This window comes from Pinus tabuliformis, chromosome Q, assembly GCF_031772625.1.
Source record: "Pinus tabuliformis cultivar Carrire ecotype Pingquan chromosome Q, CPIR1, whole genome shotgun sequence".
In the NCBI taxonomy this organism is placed as follows: domain Eukaryota; kingdom Viridiplantae; phylum Streptophyta; class Pinopsida; order Pinales; family Pinaceae; genus Pinus; species Pinus tabuliformis.
The window spans coordinates 1,193,400,358-1,193,425,284 of NC_142296.1; the positions used below are offsets into that span (position 1 = coordinate 1,193,400,358).

The 24,927-nt window shown below is 40.8% G+C and overlaps 1 protein-coding gene across 1 annotated transcript; it reads left to right on the plus strand.

The window, feature by feature from the left end:
• Positions 1-1,387: 1,387 nt before the first annotated feature.
• Positions 1,388-2,344, plus strand: LOC149224000 (uncharacterized). Its single transcript, XM_089388058.1, has one exon. The coding sequence runs from the start codon at positions 1,388-1,390 to the stop codon at positions 2,342-2,344; it is 957 nt and encodes a 318-aa protein (XP_089244184.1).
• Positions 2,345-24,927: the final 22,583 nt, after the last annotated feature.

A 24,927-nucleotide genomic window follows, 5' to 3' on the forward strand; every position in this document is an offset into this window, starting at 1 on the left:
TATTAAAGAGATGGAGTCCTCTCTTTGATCCGGAGAGAGAACAAATTGGGGCAGGTCCTCTGTGGGTTCGCCTGCCTGGACTCCCTCTTTAGTACTGGTGTGAGGAGGTCTTCATCCGTATTGGGAATGCTCTGGGGTCATACCTTGACCATGATTGAACCTTCGTAGAGTCCAGGAACAAAACCCTTGCACGCATATTGGTGTACCTGGATACCCGTGAGGGTTTGGAGGAGAAGATCACCCTTCATTGGGGGAAATATTCAAGGGTGCAGATACTGGACTACGAAGGGGTCCCTTTCCGTTGTCGCTGCTGTCACAAGGTGGGACATATTTTCAAGGACTTCCCTCTCAATAAGAAGCCGGAAGAGGTCCCTTTATCAGCTCCTCCCAGAACTGTTTCTCCGGCCATCCTGCGTACATCGGCGCTGGGACCTTCTATCAATAATACACAAAAGGTAGCAGGCAACGCTCGCAAAACCCTCTCATCGTCGGTTACCAGATCTCGGGCAGCTTCTGAAGCTGCCAATGTTATGGGTACATATCTCTCCCCTCTTTTGTCTTGTATATCTCCTTGATCCTCCATGCATTTTTCTCCCATATTTACCGCACATTGCACTTTGCCCTCCTCACCTGTATATGCACCATTGGTTCCCTCTCTGCATACTCTCCCTATGCCCACCTCTTCTCCATCTTCATCTTGGGTGTCAAAGTCTCACCATTATAACCTTCGCCCACGCACTCAATTTTGAGGATCCCCTCTGAAAATTGTTGGGTTGGGTCTTACCATATCTGGGTCGACCCCCATGTTTACACGGGGGAGAAAATCATTCATGTCTAAAGCCATCAGGCGTGCTGGAGCAGAAGTTGCCTCGGTCCGCCAATCCACTCTTGACGAGGTTCTTAGAGTAGCAAACACCCCTGGCAGCCTGCCACCATGAAATGCCTATCCTTTAATTGCAGGGGCTTGGCTAGTGCCTCTAAGAAGCTAATCCTGCGTGAACTCTTCAAGACTGCTCCTGTCGACCTCATACTCCTCCAAGAGACCCTTGGTCTAGCTGATTCTATCTTTGTCTCTCTTTCCTCTACATTTTCGGGATGGCATTTTTTGGCTATGGATTCTTCTGGGCGATTTGGGGGCCTTGCGATTGGCTACAATCCTTCAACAATCAAACCTCTAGCTTCCTGGGGAGGAAGGGGGTTTATGGGCATTGATCTCTTCTCGGCAGACCTAGGGACTAGCCTTAGGGTTATCAACATCTATGGCCCATGTCAACATAGGGAGAAATTTTGGCGAAATCTACTGGAGCTCACCATTTTCTCTGCAGACAACATCATCATTGGGGGTGACCTTAATTTCTCCCTAGGATATGGTGAATCTTGGGGATCCATGGCTCAAGTGGACTCGATCACAGGCTATATGACTGACCTACTGGAGAGACATAACCTGATTGATGTACCTATGAACAAACCTCTCCCTACTTGGAGGAACAGAAGAGTTGGTGAGGCCGCCCTAGCTTGCAGACTAGACAGATTCATCATGGAAGGGTCCCTTATTCAACAACTGCATTTCTACAAACAATGGGTCGGCACTGGAGGCATTTTGGATCACTACCCAATATACCTGGAGATCTTGGGACCTCACCAAAAGCCAAAAGCTCCATTTAAGTTCAACCACTTTTGGCTGAAAGACCCATCATATATTAATATGGTCAAGGAATTCTGGGTTGCTAATCTAATTGACCGATCAGACTCACTTGCCAAAGGTTTCTGCCATAATCTTTCTCAGCTCAAGCACCTCTCTATCATATGGGCCAGAGAAAAACACCAGAGGGAGAATTCTGCTCTCCTGCATATAGAATCAGAACTCAGCTCCTTATTGGATGAGCGAGGCTTAGGGTTTGTCTCTGCAGAAGATAAAACACACCTGGTGGAACTAGAAAACCAGAAGGAAAAGATACTAAAAGACAGAGAGGAATCCATTAGACTTCGATGTAGAGCCATATGGTTAAAAGCAGGAGATGACAACACAAGGTTCTTCCAAAATTATGCAAAAGGCAAAAAGGTCACAAATACTATATGGAACATTCCATTGCCAGAGGGAGGAGTGCCTGATACTTTCAACAAGCTCTCTCATCTGGGATCTACTCATTTCAGGAACCTCTATAAACAACCACCTGGCTCGACAATTGCTGATATTATCAATATTGCTGGACATTTCCCCAGGTTTGTAAATGAGGAGGAGGCTATGACATTCGCTGACCCTGTGACATCAGGGGAACTTGAGGGCACTTTAAAATGGTTCAAAAAGGATAAAAGTTTGGGTCCGGATGGTTGGACCATTTAATTCTACCTTGCCTTCTATGAGCTTATTAGTCATGATCTTTTGAGGGTAGTGGAGGAATGCCGAGAATCTGGGACAATGTATAATGCCATCAACTCGACTTTCATCGCCCTTATTCCCAAATCTGATTCCCCTTCCTCTTTCGATGATTACCATCCCATTTTGTTGTGCAACTATCTCTATAAGATCATCTCCAAGATCATTGCAAATCACCTTCGCCCTATCCTCTCCCGTCACATAGCCCCTCAACAATTACCTTTCTTAGAACATTGCCAGATCCATGAAGCCATCGGCTCGTCCCAGGAAGCCTTCCACACCATTTGGACCAAACACCTTAAAGCCATCACCCTGAAGATTGATTTGGCAAAGGATTTTGACCATGTCAGTTGGCTCTATCTCAAGATTCTCCTTATCCACTTGGGCTTTCTCAATCCTTTTATCACCTAGATCATGGTCTGTATGTCCACTCCTACCTTTAGTGTTCTGATCAATGGGTCTGCTTCTCATTTTTTCCATTCTGAATGAGGTCTTAGACAAGGTTGTCCCCTGTCTCCTCTCCTCTTTTTGATTGTCATGGATAGTCTTAGCTGATTGATTGCTTTAGCCAAGAGAGATGGGGACCTTTGTGGGCTCAAGATATCTGATGACTGTTTCCTCACCCATATTCTATTCGTTGATGATGTCCTCATCTTTCTTGATGGCAGTATCAAAGATTCCCACACTTTTTCAAAAATACTCTCCCTTTTCTCATCTGCCACTGGGATGTTGGCTAATCATACAAAATCAACCATCACTTTTACCCGAACCTCCATTCACGAGTCTCATTTTTCTCACCAACTGTTTCCACACTGCATTAGCCCACTAGACCATGGCCTTAAATATCTAGGCTTCTGGATTAAGGCGGTTTGCTAGAAGATAAATGACTGGACTTGGCTTGTCTCAAAATTAGAAAAGAGGCTAAACATATGGAGTCACCGTTTCTTATCCAGAGCTGGTCAACTTGTCTTAGTCAAATATGTATTGGAGGCTACACTAGTCTATTGGATGGCACTTGCTTGGATACCGAGAAGTATATTGGCAAGATTACACCAAATATGTAACAGTTATCTATGGAATGGGAACCAGGACAAGCAGATTTTTTCTTGGGTTGGATGGAAGAAGATAGCGATGCCCAAAAAATGGGGAGGCTGGGGACTCAAAGATCTGCCCCTCTTTGCACAGGCTCTTCCCGCTAAAATGGGGTGGACATTGCTCACTGGACATAATCTTTGGACCAGCATCACATATCACAAACACATTTGGCCTCTGAACATCATGGAATGGATCCGGCTTCCAAATTGGCCCAAATCTGGCATTTCTTCTGTATGGAAAGCACTCCTAAACTCACTTCCCCTCATCAGGGATAACCTGGTTTGGAAAATTAATGATGGATCTCTGGCCCGCATTGGTGCCGACCCATGGATTGGGAGTGGTGGCAGACATCTTTTATCCAGGTAGCTAATTTAGTATCTAAATTCTCGTGAGATCAAGGTCCTAGCTGACATTTTGGATCCTCACAACACTACCATTTTTGCACAACGATGGAAATCCGCACATCAGATGAATCTACCACTATGCTGGCATCATGAATGGAATGATTATATCAATTCTCTTTCAGAATTGTATATTAGAATCAAACAGGGTTCGGATGAGCTCATATGGCATCAATCTGATAGCGGTATATACACTTCGAAGATGGGATACTTAGCACTTATCTCACATAAGGTACCGGATCTGATAACTTTCTGGTGGAAGGCAATTTGGAATCTTACTGCGCCTCCTCGGACAAAACTCTTTTTCTGGTGCATACTAAAAGGCATAGTTCCCACAGGTGAAAACCTTATGCACAAAGCTATCTACGGACCTACCTGGTGCACACTCTGCAAAAATGCAATAGAATCGATCTCTCACTTATTCTTGAATTTCACAGCCTTGACGAACGTATGGAAAATCATCTCCTCATCTATACATTACACGGGTTCTTGGGAAGGTGATGATATAAATGGAGTTTGGGAAACATGGTACCATCGGCACAAAGGAACAAAACTACAGAGTCTTCCTATAATTATCAGTTGGTATTTATGGTTGTCCCAGAACCAGATCATCTTCGATGACAAACCTATGAGCTGGCGACATATTTCAGCCCTCATAGTATCGGCTTACAATGAACTGCCTCAGCCACCCCAGCCTTGCACCCAAAGACCCCACGATCCACCACACATTGATAAAAACATCCCTTGGGATTTTTTTGATGGCGCAACCTAGCAGCAGGGTTGCGGGGGTGGTTTCATCCTGTACATCAGTGATCAACATTTCTACAAAGTTCGGATGGGTTTGGGGATTGGCTCAAACAATTTTGCTGAACTCATCACTCTTCATCATCTCATGCATTTCTCATTGGGACATAATTGCATGAACATTCATATTTTTGGAGATTCGAAGATTATTATAGATTGGTTCAATAATATTACTGTTTGCCACACACATACACTCAGTAATATTTTGGATGAAATAAATATATTGAAGGCTCATTTTAATGACATTACTTGCAATCATATCTACAGGGAACACAACAGCAGTGCCGACCAACTATCCAAGGTGGCCACGACACTTCCCCGAGGAGAGTGGTTGATCCAGGAGCAGCGTGGGTCAAACGCATACCAGTACTATCATCGACCTTACATAGACCCACATTACCATAGGGCGGATAGCCCTTGATCTATATATCTGATAAAATTTTTGATATTTTGGAACAGTTTTATGTATATAGTGAACAGAATACATACTACAGGGCCCTGCGTGGCAATATGTACATATAAATAGAAGAACTTCATCGAACATCCTGCGTGATGTTTTTTGGATTATATGCTGATATTGTTGATCTGATACTGAGCCCTTAGAAGGCTGACAGACAAATTGCATATGCATAAAAGCATCTACAATATGTAATTTTTCAAGTTTAATGAAAGATTACGATTTTTCCAGTGGAAAAAAAACTCTGGTGTATATGTAAATGTAATGTCATTATCTGTAGCAAAGAAAATAAATGCAAAATGGGAGAAAACCAATGCACAGATTATTTAGCTGGATAAGTCTCTTGCCCAGGCTATTGGTGAGCTTAAGAATATGCTTATCATATTATGAAAATATTTTTGAGTTCACCAATGTATAAATATTGTAATTCTGGACATACCAAAAGCCTATGGTATGATTCTTAGCAGGGATTGGTCTAGAAAATTGCAAGGGTATTTTGCAATGGACTGGTCATGTTATCACCCCAAGAAACTCTCCTAGGTTGTATCTCAGAGATGCTCGGGAACATTACAAACTCAACAAAATGTTGGAATTGGATGAATGGAAGGAATGATGCATATTCAAGCCAGATAACCACTTCTACTATGCTTAACTCTAGACATGGGTGAAAACCCCTAGACTACAAGGCTTTAGACCACCAATTACTCACAATTTGAGGATAAGATGAACATGGAGAAAACTGATCACACCAACAGATGCACAAGACCATGTGATGGCCGGATGCAACCAGTAAAGAGGTCTGCAAATCTATTTCCTAATGCACAGACAGGATGACAGCTCTCTGGCACTAAGTAAACAGAAACCTGCATAGCACATTCAATGATACATACTAGATTCTAACACAGAGGTGGGATGACAACCCCTCTAATGCTAAACATCAAGAGCACATGAAAAATACATAACAGGCACAACCTAGAACATAGTAGAAATGGAAAGTGAGCAATTAACAGCAAAAGAAGCTTGTATTAGCTGAAAATGAAGACCAGACGCTGCAAGTATCACAGTAGTTACAGTCTCCAGAAGTTGAACCTTACATCAAAACTACAACCATCAACCTTCATCACATCTTGTTTTTGGGTATATATAGAGGTTGATTACAAAAATGCTCTACTATGCTATGCGTGGAGGGGTCATAATGGACCACCAACCACATTAACTATCTAAAATGGGCCTCTGCTACGATCTGCTACTTTAATGAAAAAAATTGGCCTTTTGAGATACTCTGCTGTCCTTCTCGAGTGGGTGGAGTGCCATATGGAAGAAGTTCCATAACTGGTAAATGCTGTAATTTGCTCGAGGCTGTCCTTTTTCTTCTCGGCCATTCTTCCTGTTTAATGCATTCGTTGAGGAGTAACTACTCGGGTACTGGATACTGGTTATGCTCGTCCTTTGGAAGCATGGTATAGGCCAAAGACACGAAAACTGCATGGGGAATGAATGGAGGGCAGGGAATAAATGTTAGCCGTTGGATCACATGGATGGACGACGGAGATCTATCGGCGGGAGACGTTGGGAGGACGCGGGGCGGAGTGATTATGAGCCATCAGATCACATGTATGGACAGCGGAGATTGATTTGCAGGCGCTATCAGGAGCTATGAGAGCGGGGAGATTGTGGGCCGTTGGATCTCAGGCGGGGAGATCCAACGGTCGTCAGGTGCGGAAGATGTAGGGGATTTAATGGCCAAGAAAGTGGTTTTGAGTGGCGGGCGGTAATTATCGCACTGCCTTTGGAGCTGTGGCGGTATTCGTATATGGGCTCGCGATCCACTAGAACTGCGATGCGTGGCGGATGGGACCGGTAGCAAACCACTTTCCCCGCGAGTTAATGCGTGTGCAGCTTACGGGCATGGGAGGTGTGAATGCCGTCAGATCTTGCGGCAAACGATCAGATGACGGGGAGATAAACGAGGTTTAGCGCATGGGAAAAAAGGCTATGGTGGTGGGGAAAAGCACACGGTCAAGTGATTGTGGTTACATGACGATTCAAAATTAGCACTCGGGGCTGAAAGAACATAGGCTTTCACAGCAATTTAGAGGTGAAATGGAGGAAAACACATGCAGCGGGGGGCTATGGGAGTACACAAAAATGGAGGAGCAGGAGAAGAACAACTGATGCACATCCTTTTTTGAGAGAAAATGACCCGATCAGGCCTGTATTTGATCCTCAAAATGTTGAATTGAATAGCAGAGCTAACACTGGCTCCTTCTGGGGATGAGATCCTCCCTGTGAGGTCTCAAGAACCTGTAGACCATTGCCTTTCTGATGAAAACAAATTAGCCAAAATTCCTAGTGTTCCATTGGGCATGGAGTCTACTTTGCCTACACTAAACTGATAAAACAAAATATTTACAACTTTAAGGCCAAAATACCTTAAATCACATAAATTTTCAGAAAACACACATTAACCGGGCCATTAAAAACTGCCTCTCCTCCCATACTTTTCAGTATGAAGGTGTTGTTCCCTTGAATCTGAGAAATGATAAAAGGCCTTGTCTAGAAATCATCAAACTTCCCATGATTGCCTTTCTTTTCCTTCAATGCATCCACTTCAGTACCAAGTCCCCAACCTAAAAGTTATCTGCTTTTGTCCCTTTGTCAAAAGCTTCCTTGATCTTTTTCTGATGTGCTGTAGCCTTTTCAACTCGTTGTTCTCAGATTTGATGAACTTCTGCCAAATCAGTGTTCCTTCGTGCCATGTCTTCTTCCTCATTCTGTTCTAATTGTAGGAACTTCACCACAGGGAGAGTTAACTGAATTGGGAATATAGCCTCGGTGCCATACACCAGCTTGAATGGAGAATTCCTTGTGGATTTCTTAATGGTCATTCTGTCAGCCCATAGCGCATACTTGAGCTTAGAATCCCAATTCTTTTTGTTGTCCTCTAACAGTTTTTTGATTATCCTTATCAAGGTTTTGTTAGAGGATTCTTCTAGACCATTTCCTTGAGGATAATATGAGGTGGAATGAACCAGTTTAATACCCATTGAATCACACATTTCCACCAATTCCTTTGCCCTGAAGGCTGCTGCATTGTCTGTGACTAGTTTATGTGGACAACCAAATCTGGTAAAGATATCCTCTGTCAAATACTTCATGACCACATTATGATTAGCCTTTCTGGTAGGGATTGCTTCAATCCATTTGGTAAAATAATCAGTGGCTACTAATATCCATTTGTGTTGGCCACTGGAATGTGGATTGATCTCTCCAGTGAAATCCAAGCCCCACTGCTGAAAAGGTCCTTTTGCATGTATTAGTTTTAAGGGTAGGGACTTCAATTGCTGCTTTCCTTCGAATCTTTGGCACCTGTCACAAGATTTAACAAATGAAAATACATTAGAAAATAATGAGGGCCAGTAATATCCAGCTCTGAGGATTTTATGGGCTGTAGTCTTCCAATAATGGTGCCCTCCACACACGCTGGAATGAAATTGCTGCATAACCTCCATTGATTGTTCTTTGTCCAAACACCTCAAAAGCATTCCAGATGGGTCCCTCCAATAGAGTATATTTTTGTTAATGCAGTATTTAGCTGCCCTAAGCTTAACAGTTCTGACTTGACTTTGAGTAAGTCCTGAAGGGATTTCTAGCTTCAGCAAGAAATTAATTATTGCAGAATACCAATCACAAGAAGCTAGATTTTCTGCCACTGGCTGCTTTCTCTCTGGTTCAGCTGCTTCCTCTTCTTCTGCCTGACCATTTTCTGCAATTGTGCCCATGAAATGTATGTCCAATGTTCTACAATTTTCTTCAGCTAACAACCTGGCAAGACCCTGACCTCTGACAAGTTTGGTGGGCTTCAGTTCTATATTAAATTCAATTAGCTTTGCAATCCATTTAGCCCTTCTTCCATCAGCATCAGGTTGTGTCAAGACATCTTTTATTGCAGCAGAGGGTACATATGCAATTATCTTGGAATGCAGAATGTAAACTCTGAAATCTTTCAAGGATTTGATAAGAGAATATGCTTGTTTTTCAATAATTTCATACCTTAGTTCAACATCCCTTAAATTTTTGCTGAAAAATGCCACCGGATGCTCTGAGCCTTCTTCATTTGCTTGCAATAAAACTGCTGCAATGGTGTCTTCAGAGGCAAATGAAAATATATGGAACTCCTTGTTGTAATCTGGACTTATTAAAGTGGGGGCTTCCATAATGGCTTTTTTAATAGACTCAAATGACTTTCTTGCTGCATTAGTCCATCTGATTTTCGACCCCTTCTTCAACATGGAGGTAATATGCTTCATAAGTTTTGCAAAATTCGGTATAAACCTCCTCACAAAATTAATCTTTCCGAGAAAGGACTGGATGTCCTTCTTTGATCTTGGGACAGATAGGGCCTGTATTGCTTTTACTCTTTCTGGGTCAATTCGGACCCCTGTAGCAGAAACAACATGTCCTAACAGCTTGCCTTCTTCTAAAGCAAATTGTGATTTTTTAGGATTAACTGAAATCCCAAACCTTATGCACTTTAGGAACACCTTCTTCAAGTGTTACAAATGATTTTGATGGCTGCTGGACTATACTGTTATATCATCTAGGTAGATGAAGACAAATTTATCCTTCTCTCCTACAAATGCTATATCCATAGCTCTCTGAAAGGTTGCTCTAGCAGTCATCAATCTGAATGGCATCTCGGCATACATAAAAGTGCCCTAAGGAGTGGTGAATGCAGTCTTCTCTTGGTCATCTGGATGCACAACAATCTGATTAAACCTTGAAAATCCGTCCAAGAAAGACATTACTTTGGCTCCTGAGACTTTTTGCAGCAAATGCTCCATCTTGGGTAGGGGATAATTGTCTTTCTTAGAGCATTTGTTTAAGTTTTTGAAACCAACACACAGTTTGATTTGTCCACTTTTCTTCCTCACTACCACCAAGTTGGCTATCCATTTTGAATATCTCAGAGGGACTATGATTTTGGCAGCCAACAACTTTTTAGTTTCTTTTTCAATCAAAGGAAGGAGCAAATGATTTATTGGTCTCAGCTTCTGCTTAAAAGGTATGGTGTCTTTCTCTAGAGGGGTTTTATGCTGAATAATCTTTTTATCATAGGTTTTTAGGTCACTATATTCCCAAGCAAACACATTAGCAAATTGCTTCATTAATTTGCAGTATTCAGAACTTTGGTCAGCAGACATATGAGTGGACAGATTTATGTATCTAGACTGACCTGGATTCCCTATATCATGCTTACAGATTGCAGATTGATCTTCTTTTTGGGTAGCCTTGTAAGGCACATCATTTTGGTCAAACAGTCTCTCTAGAGGAATTAAACCCTTAAGAATATGATTGCTGGGCAGTTGGACAATGCTATCTTTACCAATTCTGTTTCTAAGCGGGGATTTGGGGCTTTCTTCCAAGGCTTCATTTTCTTGGTCAATTTGCATTTCAGAAAATTCATCAATGACTTGTAGAAACCTACTTATTTCATCATCATCTTCAAAAATTTTCCAATGCTAGACATTATCAGGCAAGGATGGCCTCTACTTCATTTTGACTTCATAAACTAGTCTGGGAGGCACGGGAGGGATAAATAGACTAGCAAACACAGCAAGGGAATAAACAAGCTGATTTTTGGCTCTAGGGATATATGAAATACAGAAATTATCAAAGGAATCTTTGAGTCTCCATACCTCATCTCTGTATTCTTTCAGCCTTGGGTGCTTTGCTTGAAATGTTCTGTTTACTTGCTGAATGATCAAATCAGCATCTCCAAACACCTTTATGTTCTTGATTCTTCTGTCTTTTCTGCATTAAGGCCCAATAGCAGAGCCTCATATTCTGCTATGTTATTAGTGACTTGGAAAGCCAGCTTGAAAGACAGATGGGTGCTTTCTTGTTTTGGAGATACCAGCACCACCCCTACTCCTGCAGTCTCCCTGGAACATGCTCCATCAAAGAACATATCCCAAACCTGACTTCCTTGCTCTTCTTTGGCCTAAACTATTGGTTTCCTGAGTTGCATTAAGGCCTTCTGAGATTCTTCTATTTGGAGAATACATGCTCCAAAATCAGTGTCCACAGCATATATGGGATGATTAGTAGGATTCTTCTCATCATTGATGATGTATGCCAACTGTGCTTCTCTATACAATCTCCTGCTTTCTCCTCCAAAGACTAGGACAGTGGCATAAGATAGATCATTCTGTAATGTCCCACCTAGTCTCTTAATCCATCCTCTGGACAGCAGCATGCCAAACTTGGGAGGGACATCTGCTACCACAATATCCATCATCATACTCTTCATGGGCAGTTGAGTTAAGGTAATGGCCAGGTCTTTGATTAATCCTAGGCATTTCACTTTCCTTGAATCAAAAGAGAATAAATCATGATATGGTCTAGTGATGTCAAGGCCTAACTCTTCCATGACAGCTTTAGGCATCAAATTGTGGCTGGCCCCTGTGTCTAGCAGGCAATTGTGGAGGATTTTGTCATGAATGGTCAATGAAACATAAAATGATGGGGAATTATTATCAGCAGGTTTGATCATAGGGCTAAGCACAACTGTAGGCTTGTCATCTTGCAAATTGACAGAGTTAGTGGAGGTTTGTGTGGTTTCCAGTTCAAGAGCTTCAAGGATAGGCCTTCTAAACACTTCACTCTTTACCAACTCTACCAGAGGCATATATATTTTTAACTTTTGGACTTCTAAATCTAAGCTGAAAGAGGGAGGTAGCTTATCAGAACCTCTTACCTCTTGAACTGGCGCTTTTAGGATGACAGGATTAGCTGCTGGTCTTCTCTGTCTGGTATTCTGTGACTCTGTTTGGACAACAGCTCTTTGGGCAGGATTCTCCTTGACATTTTTTGCATTTGACCTCAGATTATATCTTTGTTGTTCACTAGTCTACAAAACAGCCTCTCTGTCCCATTCTTGACTTATTTGGTCCTGCAGCAGTGATTCTTCATATGCAGCCAACGTCAAAAAGGCAGCACTGCCTTTATCTTCCATGCAATGAATTTCATCCTCTTCTTCAAATTGTTCCTCCTCCATGACTACATTTTGGAAAGGAGCTTTAACTTTCTATTCTTCATTTGGTTCCTTTCCCCTCTGAATGATTTGCAACTGTTCATTTGCTCTTCTGAATGGATTTGGATTTCTTGGAGCAAATGTGTTCTGTTGCCTTGTCTTTCCTGAATTTTGCTCAATTTTCAGCGTAGATATATTAGCAGCCAATGACTCTATCATCTTAGTCGTTTTATCTAATTTAGGTTCTGAAGATGAGGCAGAGGAAGAAGAAGCCTCACCTCTCTGCCTCCTTCTATCAGCGTGACTCTTTAGTTTCTCTGCAGCCATAATATTGGATTCCACTTCTAGAGCTGTATCCTACATGTCAGCTAGAGTGGCACATCTTCTTTCTCTCAATAATAGGCAGAAATCAGAGTCAAAAGCATTGGCATAGGTGAGTTTGGCAGAAGTAGGGGTAGGCTTTACCTCAGCTGGTATCTTACTATACATACGATTAAATATTTTATTAAAATCTGCCAATGATTCCCCATTTTCCCTCTTCAGGTTACCAAACTCAGTATGGTAATATTATATATAGCAAGTCCTTTTATCTCCCCAGTGCTTCAAAAATGCTTCATCTAAGGCTTCAATATCAGCAATAGATCCAAGGGGCAATTCTCTGAACCACTTTCTTGCTTCTCCATCGAGACTCTGTACCAAAACTCTCATCCACACATCATTTTCACTTATATCTAAGTTATCAGCATAACTATAAAAAGCTTCAAGGTGTTCTTCAGCTGTTACTCCCTCTGTGCTAGTGAACTTGGGCATATATTTCTGATATTCTCCAGCATGCATGGCATTCAAAGGAACAGGCAAAACTAAAGGCCCATACCTAGCAGCTATGATTCTTTCCATCTTGGTGGGAGCTTGCTGGCCTGCCATGACTGGGATATGTGGAAGGATACTGGTAGATTTAATGGTAGGAACTAAGGGAATAGATGAAAGAAATGAAGGGGACTATAGACTGAATGGGAGGCTTTCTTTGGACTACGATCCACAGGGGAACTGACTGAGAAAGGAGCTGTATGAATCTCTGAAGGAAGTTTCTCACTAACAACTCTAGGCTCAATATCTTCAAATTGTATATTCTCAACTACAGCCTTATCTTTTAGAGATACATAAGTTTTCTTAGGCTTACCTGATCCTGATGCCCCTTTCTATGATGTTTTCCTCGGTTTAACAATCTTCTCAGGGTCAGGCACTGGAACAGTTGGTGATTTCTGAGGATTTCTTCGAGTGTCTCTCACAAACTGAGCCAAGACTATACTGTGGAGTCGCCAAAGGTTGGTCTTCCTCCAGTGGAGTCGCCAGATAGATGATTACAACTAGAAATGTGCCCAGACCTTGTCTATCATCAAAATCTGGAACTGTGTCATCTCCCAGGGAAGCTGAGCTTCAATCTCCTCTCCCCTACACGGCGCCAGTTAATGTTATCACCCCAAGAAACTCTCCTAGGTTGTATCTTAGAGATGCTTGGGAACAATACAAACTCAACAAATGTTGGAATTGGATGAATGGAAGGAATGATGCATATTCAAGCCAAATAACCACTTCTACTATGCTTAACTCCAGACATGGGTGAACACCTCTAGACTACAAGGCTTTAGACCACCAATTACTCACAGTTTGAGGATAAGATGAACATGGAGAATACTTATCACACCAACAGATGCACAAAACCATGTGATGGTCGGCTGCAACCAGTAAAGAGGTCCTAATGCACAGACAGGACGACAGCTCTTTGGCACTAAGTAAACAAAAACCTGCATAGCACATTCAATGATACATACTAGATTCTAACACAGAGGTGGGATGACAGCCACTCAAATGCTAAACATCAAGAGCACATGAAAAATACATAACAGGCACAACCTAGAACATAGTAGAAATGGAAAGTGAGCAATTAACAGCAAAAGAAGCTTGTATTAGCTGAAAATGAAGACCAAACGCTGCAAGTATCACAATAGTTACAGTCTCCAGAAGTTGAACCTTACATCAAAACTACAACCATCAACCTTCGTTACATCTTGTTTCTGGGTATATATAGAGGTTGATTACAAAAATGCTCTGCTATGCTATGTGTGGAGGGGTCATAATGGATTACCAACCACATTAACTATCTAAAATGGGCCTCTGCTACGATCTGCTACTTTAATGAACAAAATTGGCCTTTTGAGATACTCTGTTGTCCTTCTCAAGCAGGTGGAGTGTCATATGGAAGAAGTTCCATAACTGGTAAATGCTGTAATCTGCTGGAGGCTATCCTTTTTCTTCTTGGCCATTCTTCCTGTTTAATGCATTCGTTGAGGAGTAACTGCTCGGGTACTGGATACTGGTTATGCTCGTCCTTTGGAAGCATGGTACAGGCCAAAGACATGAAAACTGTATGGGGAATGAATGGAGGGCAGGGAATAAATGCTAGTCGTTGGATCACATGGATGGATGACAAAGATCTATCGGTGGGAGACGTTGGGAGGACGTGGGGCGAAGTGATTATGAGCCGTCAGATCACATGTGTGGACAACGAAGATTGATTTACAGGCACTATCGGGAGCTATGAGAGTGGGAGATCGTGGGCCATTGGATCTCGGGTGGGGAGATCCAACGGTCATCGGGCGCGGAAGATGCAGGGGATTTAATGGCCAAGAAAGTGGTTTTGAGCGGCGAGCGGTAATTATCGCATCGCCTTTGGAGCTGCGGCGGTATTCGTATATGGGCTCGTGATCCACTAGAACTGCGACGCGTGGCGGATGGGACCGGCGGCAAACCACTTTCCCCACGAGTTAATGCGCGTGCAGCTTACGGGCATGGGAGGTGCGAATGCCGTCAGATCTTGCGGCAAACGATCGGACGGCGAGGAGATAAACGAGGTTTAGCGCGTGGAAAAAAGGTTATGGTGGCGGGGAAAAGCACATGGTCAGGTGATTGTGGTTACATGACGATTCAAAATTAGCGCTCGGGGCTGAAATAACATAGGCTTTCATAGCCATTTAGAGGTGAAATGGAGGAAAACACATGCAGCGGGGTGCTATGGGAGTACACACAAATGGAGGAGCAGGAGAAGAAAAACTGATGCACATCCTTTTTTGAGAGCAAACGACTCGATCAGGCCTGTATTTGATACTCGAAATGCTGAATTGAATAGCAGAGCTAATAGGTCAAATTTGCGGCTTCAATATAAGGGCGGGAATAGCCAAATTCGAGTGAATAGTGAGATGTACATGAGACACACTATGAGACCATTTGAGGGCCACAACAACCCTCTTTCTGATACTGATCTAATTTTGGGGAATTGTTTCCTTGAGGTCGACCTCGAGTGTTATCAGACACAACCATCACTTGTTCCACCAAATACACAACTAGAGTTGCTTCCTTGTTCTCCAACTGGCACAAATGAAACATGTAATATAGATGTACATAATAATAGTAACAATAGTAATAACAATATAGGAATTAACTTAGTAGCTTATGATATTTGGACTTTATATTTTGATGGTTCAAATACGAAGGACGGTTCTGGAGCTGTATGTGTTCTTATAGACCCACACAATAATAAGCATATCCTTTCATGTAGTCTGGAGTTCGAGTGTACCAAAAATATTGTTGACTATGAAGCACTCATACTCAAATTAAAGAAATCTATTGACATGAAGGTACAAATTCTGAAGGTAATTTGTGACTCAGAGGTGGTCACTCGTTAGGTACGAGATACTATACATTGTGTGTTACCGCATCTTAAAAACTATTAGCAGAATTTATGGTGTTTGATCAATCCTTTCAAAACTTTCAACATCATTTCTATTCCTAGACTTAGAAATGCCACAATATATGCATTAGCAAATGTAGCCCCTAGGATGTCGCCATTGAAAAATGGTTTTCTATAGAAATCATTTATAAACCATCTATACTAAACAATGTCATTAACTTACATGTTTTCAATGATGACCAACATCTACTTCACTTTATGGCTAATGATGACATATTCAAATATGTTTCCATATAGAAGGATGAACACGATCAGGCTTTGTAGGAGGCATCAAAGAAATGAAAAGAAACATTATGCCCAAGGATATGGTGTCCCTGGAGCATTTATATGACCCACAAAACCAATTTAGAGGGCCACCCAACACAAAGACTCATAGTTCAAAGTTAGCATCTCAACAAGTCAATTTGGAAACTCTCGAGGATCTGAAGTATGTGAACCTTGGTACTTGTTGTTCTCCACAAGAACTGTAGGAATTTACCCTCTTATTCAAATATTATTGTGATGTGTTCTCATGGAGATACAATGATTTAAAGACTTATGACACTTGTATTATCCAATATGTCATTCCTATAAAAGAAGGGGAAAAATCATTCCAACATAAGTTACAAAAAATTCATCCAACATTGGAACCCATTATACATAAGAAATTAAGAAAGTTGTTGGATGCTCAGATCATCTTTAAAGTCAGACATTCCACGTGGCTTTCTAATATGGGCCTAGTTAGAAAGAAGTTGAGAGAGATAAGATTATGCGTAGATTTATGCGACCTTAATTGGGCTTCTGATAAAGATAACTATCCAATGCCATCCATCGAGAAGATACTCCAAATAACATCTCGGTTTGAAATGTTCTCACTACTAGATGGTTTCTCTGGTTATAATCAAGTGCTAGTAGTAGAACCAGATAGACTAAAAACTACCTCTTCAACCAAATGGGGAACATTTGCTTTAAGATGATTCCATTTAGACTTATAAAGACGAGTGCAACTTTCCAAAGAGCAATGGACATTTCCTTCTATGGCCTTATATGTCAAAGTGTCATTGTTTATTAGGATGATGTTATTGTATTCTCCAAGAAAATGTTAGATCACGTATGCCATCTTAAACAAGTCTTCAAGTAGTGTTGAAAGTATGGGATTTCTCTTAATCCCAAGAAGAGCATCTTTGGTGTGTCTGAAGGGATTCTATTGGGGCAATCATAGCTAAGAGAAAAATTAATATTGATCTTGAGAGGATCAAAGCCATCATGTAGGTCCCATTCTTGGTGAATAAGAAGGAAATGTAGTATTTCTTAGGAAAAATAGTTTTCCTAAGAAAATTCATCTATTACTATGCTCAGATAATCAAACCCATATAGGATATGATCAAGAAAGATGCATTATACAAATGGGACAAATAGGAAAAGGATGTCTTCGCTCAGATTAAACAAGTTATTTATGATGCAACCATGTTTTTTAGTCCTAAATATGGAAAATATTTCTTGCTCTACACGTTTGCTTCATATTCGTCAATTGCGACCGTGTTGACTTAGAAGGATATTTAAGGAAACAAGTGACATATATCTTTTATGAGCACTAGTCTACAAGGGCCATAATTAAATTATCTTGCCATCGAAAAATAAGCATATGAAGTATACAAGACAATTAAATATTTGAGGTGTTATTTATTAAAATCTCACACAATTATATTTGTACCTCATCCAACAGTAAGAACATTGTTCATGCAGCAAGAGCTGGGTGAGAAAATGGATAACTGGATGACCTGTCTTCAAGAAGATGACTTGGAGTTCAAACCAGTTCATACCATAAAAGGTCATGGCCTATGTAAGTTAGTCACCGAAGCAAGAGATGCACTTGAACAAGATCTTTCAGGATGGGAGAAGGAGATCGAAATGTATAACATTGAACGTGTTCTTCAGTCCACGTCTATAGTGCTAGGGTATGTAGATATATGAAAATTTATGTGGCATGACACCTTGCCCTCGTAGTTATTGAATAAAAAGAGAGGGCCATTCATTTAAAATCTTAATCTTACCAATTATTTCAGGGAGTGATTTTCTGGAAGCACCATAATGGTATTTGATGAGATGCCTTAAGCTGTAAGATACTGAGAAGGTCCTGAAAAATTTACATGATGGACTGACAGGTGGCCACTATGCAGGTGAAACTACAACACATAAGGTCATGAGGGATACATACTATTGGCCCACTCTATTTAAGGATTCTAACGCTTATGTCTAAAAGTGTTAAGCATGTCAGAGATGTGTCGACTGCGATCAGAGGTCAACTGCCCCACTACTAGCAGTAGCAGTTGAAGAACCATTCCAATAGTGGGTTCTTGATGTTATTGGAGAGATTTTTCCTCATTATTCAAAGAAACATCGATATATCCTAACAATGACATATTACTTCAGTTGGTGGTCAGAAGCAATTCCTCTAAGAGAAGTAAATGATCAAGAAGTCATTCACTTTTTACAACAAAATATTACAACCAAGTTTGGAAATCCTATGTCACTTGTCTTTGATAATGTGACATAATTTTCACATTTAAAACTTTATGAATTTTCATTAGAAAAAAAAAATTGTATTGAAACATGCATCTAATTATTATCTATAGGGAAATGGTTTGGCTAAATCCAAAAATAATAATCTTATCCACATAATCAAGTAAACCATCTTCTATGAATAAAGGAACTGGCATAAAGCTTTGACCAATGCACTATGGGTTGACCATGTAACTCTAAAGCCTTCCTTGAGAACCTTTCCATACTTCTTAGTTTACGGTAAAGAAGCTATCTTTCCTTCAAACCTATATCTTTCGGCCTTGTAACTCTCTCAAAAGTTACATGGTAGACCTTGCCTTCTAGTTTAGAGTAGGATAGAAATGTTACTCAAACTAGAGGAAGAAAGATGCAAGGCTAAAGACTAATTTTTTGTACATCAGAACCGTGTAAAGTGTTGGTTTGATAAGAAGAGTGCAGGGGAAAAGAGCTTTAATGTGGGTGACCTAGTCCTAAAGTGGGAAAAACACCACGAAGAAAAGGGAAAACACACAAAGTTCCAACCTTTGTGGATTGGACCATTTATTGTTGATGAAAAGCTCGACCATAATAATTTCAAGCTAAAATCGTTAGATAGGAGGATTGAACCCCTTCCTATAAATGGTCAAGATCTAAAGCATTAATTTTGATAGCAACTACAAGCTTCACTTCCTATAGAATTGTCTTGTTTCTCTTTCTTTTGTTTTTGTCTGTTGTTCATCTGTTATGTATGTCATGTCTTATTGTGTCTTGTTTTTTGGTCAATGTACATAAATAGGACCCTTGTATAAAGTGCATGGTTCAAAATGCTTTGTAGTGTAATAAAAGAGAAGCATGACTACCACAATGCTTGGCTTTCTATTGTTCTCCTTCTTTGTTTGGGAAAATTCCATAGGTTGAGATAGGTCTAGATCAAAATATGATTCATCCAATATGAGAACCTTGAGGGAACCTATTAGATCCATGCCTATGCTAGTATCTAAACTACTCAACTTGGTATAAATCTACTTGTGTGTTAATAGTTGTCCAATCTAGTAGATAAGGGATGAGGAGAAAATCTAAAGAAATAAAACCAATATCAGAGGTCTTAAAAATAATTATCTAAAGGGGAAACCTCCTATGCTCTTAATAAGTGGGGATCCCACTTCCACTTGTTGAAAATAATAAGTGCCAATGCATAGTTTTATTAAAATAAATAAATAACGGGTGAAATAAGAGAAAGGTTTCCGACACAAGGAGGTGAAGCAAGCGACTTCGTTGGGTACTATCCAAGCTCGCTGGTGCCGAAGAAAAATTTGTGCTCCTAAAGTGACTCCAACGAGGTACTATCTAGGCCTACTGGTAGCGGAGCTACACCATAGATGAAAAATCATATTCTGAATATCATAAACTTGCTGCACACATTATCCTTTCCTGTATTGAAACAATTGTGATTTGGTGTATCTTCTGTGCGTGTTTCGATCAAGTAGAGAAAATTGAGATGCTACATATAAAAATGGGTTGAAAGGGGGGACATTGAGGAAATCAATACTTCCTGAATGTATGACCCTTAACCGATAGTTATTCCCGAACAGAGAAGTTGAAGTCTGCCTAGTGTGTCACCAAGTGTTGTCGTTGCTACAACACCCTCCAAAAGTTGGCTACATTTGAATTTTAGAGCCTACTACCATTACTGAATCTAGAGTCGCTTTGATCACAAAATATTATTTCATGTTATTATATGTGTTTCAAGTGTCTTCGCATTGATCAAAACATATTTTTGTGAGTTTCATGATCCCAACATCTTTGTTGTCCTAAGGCGACACTTTTTGGTTGCAGTTGCACACACTGCACTCGTTGCACTTGGGGGAGTGTGTATAAAATGGAATTTTGATGTATATTCATCATTGTTCAAGTTTTTTAATTTTTTCTTGATGAGTTGGTATGTGTCACACATGTTTCTATGTCTAAATGCATCTTGTTCGCCCCTCGCCTCATATTCCAAACTTAGACAAATATTTGGTTTCAAAGCAAACTCATTAAGTCCAAGAGTGCATGAGCGCACTCTAAAGCCTTAATGGGAAATACTTCATTGTTTGAAAGTGCACCATGTGCCCTCCAAGGGCACAAGGTGCACTCCTTAACCCTCTTCCCCCTTCCTCACTATGAACTGCGCCTTCCTAGAGACCAAGTCTTCCTTGAGTGCACTCGTTCATCTTGAATAAGTGCACCCTCCTTGAGTGCATAGCCACACCTTGAAGGCCTTAATATTCACCCTTCAGCCTTCTCTAATGTGCCATGCAACCTCTTGGACCCTTTGAGAAAATGAGCACACTATGAAGGCACAAAGCATCAACCTTCACCATCCAGGAGTGCGCCCTGCACCCTCCTGGCCCTCCTAAGTGCATGAGCGCACCTTGAAGGACTAAAGCCTTCATCCTTTAGCCTTCAGGAGTGTGCCCTGCATGGTCCATCTCTCCCTTGAGTGCACAATGCACTTGGGAATCCTGAGGCCTTCCCCTTTGTCCTTCAGACTTGGGCCCTACACCCTTCCTTAACTGTCTTCCTCTTTTGGGCACATGAGCACATGCTAAAGACCTGAAGCCTCTCCTCTTGATCCCTTCAACCTTTCAAAGTGTGCCCATGCACCCTGAAGCTCCTTTTACCCATTTTAAGAGCACTGAAAAGTCATGGATAGAAAATATTCATGAAACATAGTATAATAGGAGATTTTCAATTTGATGGTTGCTCGTCATGAGTGATTTGTAGATACAGGTATTCGAGAAACATCATGGCAAGTGATGAGCCCCAAATTTGGTAACATTTTGGGCTCATTTGGCCTAACTACCTTTGCTCAATCCTTCATTTTTCATAACTTATGCATCATTTTTTAGTATGTTTGTGTCATTTGTACGAATAAGGGCAGTCACTATTCCTAGGTGGCTAACACGTGCTCATTTCAGGTTTTTTGACACATGATTGGAACAAAACTGAGCAGATAAGGACCAGGAGATAGCCAAGATGGGGTTGAGGATTCGTAGGAGGGTTGTCCACAGCATTAAATAGCTTTCCTCGGGATCTTCACCCCCAACTCCGAGCTCCAACAGCCACCACAACCGGATTAGAAGGCAGCCAAACGGATTTTGAGGAAGCAACAGTTCACTCCTAGTTTGGTCAGCCAAGTCCCACTGATTTAGGAGGCCAGCTTGGGGCCTCGTGATGTATAAATTGTTAGGATATTCCGACACATAGGAAATAGTTAAGTTCAACTTGGTCTAGTATAGAGTTAGGTATAGAGTTAGGTAAAGTGTGTTTCTTTACCGTTGTACATTTTGTAACTTACAATCCGACGGTCACGATATGCAGTGATCCGACGGTTCACTCTCTACTCGGTATTACCGACACTTGATCCGTGGCTTGACACCCGATTGGTCCATGAGTTCTATTTAAAGCGCATGGAGGGTCATTGTTCGGGTAATCCGTGCATGAGAGAAGCTTATGTAAATTTTCATTCTTTGATTAATAAATTGCCTGTAGTAGCCACGTTGGCACAGGCCGTGGACTGTTTCCCTCTTTGAGGGTTTTAACCACGTCAAAAATACTGGTGTATTGATCTGTGATCTGGTTGTGAGTGGTATCCTTTTGGTGTTCTTTCTGAGGAACTTACCCTGTACATTCCTACATGGTATCAGAGCTATTTGAGAGCCGCGTCCGTTGGTGATCCAAATCTGAAGCCGGTAGAACTGCATGCGGCTGTCGTTTCCTAGATCTATTGTTTCTGACTGCTTTCGGGCCGAGAGGACTGCTCTGTTGTGTTCGGAGCATCTGTTCCAGTGAGGAACCCCTTTCGTTTCACGCGAAAAGGTTTCCGGTAGCCCTATCTGCGTCATTTTTAAGATCTGGAGGTATACAGTGTTTATCTGCAGTTTACTGTTATTTTCTCTCTGGTTATTTCGGTTTCTATTTATTTAGCTTTTTTTAACCGGATCTATACCTTTCATTTCTATGTATGCTCTTTGCCCTGCGACTCTGTGTGATCTGGGCAAATCAGAAACAGAAAGGAAGGATTTTTCTCATGCGTATGCTCTTTTCCCTGCACCTTAGTGTGATCTCGGAAAATCAGAAACATTGAGAAAAATATTTAGTTTTTCGGCCAAAGCTAACTTTGAGCCGCAAGGTTCATTTTTGAAAATATCTAGTTTTTTGGCTAAAGCTAACTTCGAGCCATAAGGTTCGTTTTTTTTTTGCATGTCCGTGTTGGGTTTTGTGTTTTGTGTTTTGTAGGGAAAAAGAGCTTTCTCAAGGCAAGCACGCAAACCAAGCCCCCCCCCCCCTCTCTCTCTCTCTCTCTCTCTCAAATTTTTTGTATAGATCAATTGGTTCAAAGCTATTTTAAGAGAGTAGAGGTCTTGGGTTCAAGTCTCCATTTTGTGGGGGCGGATTTATTCATTCCCGCACATTCGTGCACTTTGCCGGCAACTTCAACAATTTTTTTTCAAAAAGCCATAACTTCTTCATCCGGAAGCCTTTTTCAGAGCCGTTTTTTTTTAAACAACCTAATTTTTCGAGATCTATCCATTGGAACACTTACTTTCAACATCTTCAGCTTTGGTTTTTTTTAAAAATGGAAAGTCCATGCCAAGTCATTCTTGATAGCACTAACTACTTCCAATGGATATCCTACATGGAAGATTTACTTAGAAGTAAAGGTCTCTACAGAATAGCCACAAGCCAAGAGAAGAAACCAAAAGATGAAGACAAGGCTGCAAAATGGGAAAATAGACAAGATCAAGCACGTGGTTTGATAGGGATTTCTATTTCTCCTGATCTTAGATTCCATATTGCAGAACTTGATACTCCTCATGAAGCATTGGAACAAATCACTAAAGTTTTTGGGATTAAAAATGAAATTAGAGCCCATCAACTTGAAAATGAGTTGCTTACATTGGATCCTAATAATTTTTCTTGCATTGAAGATTTCTTGTCCAAATTCAAGACCCTTAGATATCTCTTGGAAGGTGTTAAGGTTAAGAAAGAAGATAGTAACCTTATTTATTCCATCCTTACTAAGTTGGGACCAGCCTACTCTGTATTTGTTTCCACCTTCCATTCTACAAGGGAAGCTTTCATTTGTCAAGGAAAAGACTACAAGGCCCCTTCCTTTGACTCTTTTTGTGATTCTTTAATAAGAGAACAAGAAAAACTCTTACACCTTGGTCTTCTTAATCTTGGAAACTCTTCCAAGAAAGCGTTAGCCGCCCAGCAGCAACCAAATTCAAAGAATCCTAAGAAGTCATATCCTAAAAAGAATGGTCCTAAACCAAACAAGGGTCCTAAGCAAACTCAGCCTCAAAATGAAAGATCATTTCAGCAAAATGATAAGACCAATAAAAACAAATGGAAGAAGACTGATAGACATTGTAACTTTTGTAATCGAGATGGCCACTTAGAATCTAAATGCTTTAAGAAGATGGAAGCCTTGGAAGCCGCAATGAAGAAACATAACATCCATGTGGAGCATTCTTCAACTTCAACTTCAACTTCATCTTCAAGAATGGCACTTTCTGCATGTTGTTGTCAATCATCTCAGTCTAGTTATGCATTAAATGTATCTTCTTCTTCTCATTCTCATGAGTGGCTCATTGATTCTGGAGCCTCTTATCACATGGCCAAAAACAAAGCCATGTTTTCTTCTTTAAATGATTGTAACACCAAAAATATATATGTTGGTGATGATAGATCTCTTAATGTTGTAGGGACTGGAACTGTTCATCTAGACAATGGTCAGTTTAATGATGTATTATGTGTTCCAACCTTATCCTGCAACCTTCTATCTGTATATCAGATAACTCATTCAGGTGAAGGTAAAATTGTTGAATTTTCACCTCATGATGTTGTAATCAAGGATCTAAGAGATCCTAAACAGATTCTAGCTACTGGTATTGCTGATGATTCCACAAGGTTGTATAAGTTTCACAACTTTGGGTCATCAAATCTTCCCTCAGTATTTGTTGCTCATAATGATGAAGTGAGCAAACTTTGGCATGAGCGATTTGGTCACTTAAACTATCGCTCCCTTCAGCATCTATGTAAAGAAAATATGGTGACAGGTCTTCCTATGGTATCTTGCAGAGATGGTGTTTGTTCCGGATGTGTACTCGGAAAACATCATCGGGACAATTTTGAAAAACATGCCTCTTGGCACGCCTCAGCCCCTTTACAGCTTGTGCACAGTGATTTATGTGGTCCAATTCTTGTTGCTTCATTCTCTGGCTGCAAGTATTTCTTAACTTTCATTGATGATTTCTCCAGACGCACTTGGGTATACTTCTTAAAACTCAAGAGCGAAGTATTTAACACTTTTTTGGCCTTCAAAGCCTTTGTTGAAAAACAATCTGGACATCAAATTCTTAAGCTAAGAACTGATAATGG

Excerpts from the sequence above, each read along its gene's own strand:
- LOC149224000 (XM_089388058.1), top strand. The coding sequence starts at position 1,388 with ATGGCTCAAGTGGACTCGATCACAGGCTATATGACTGACCTACTGGAG.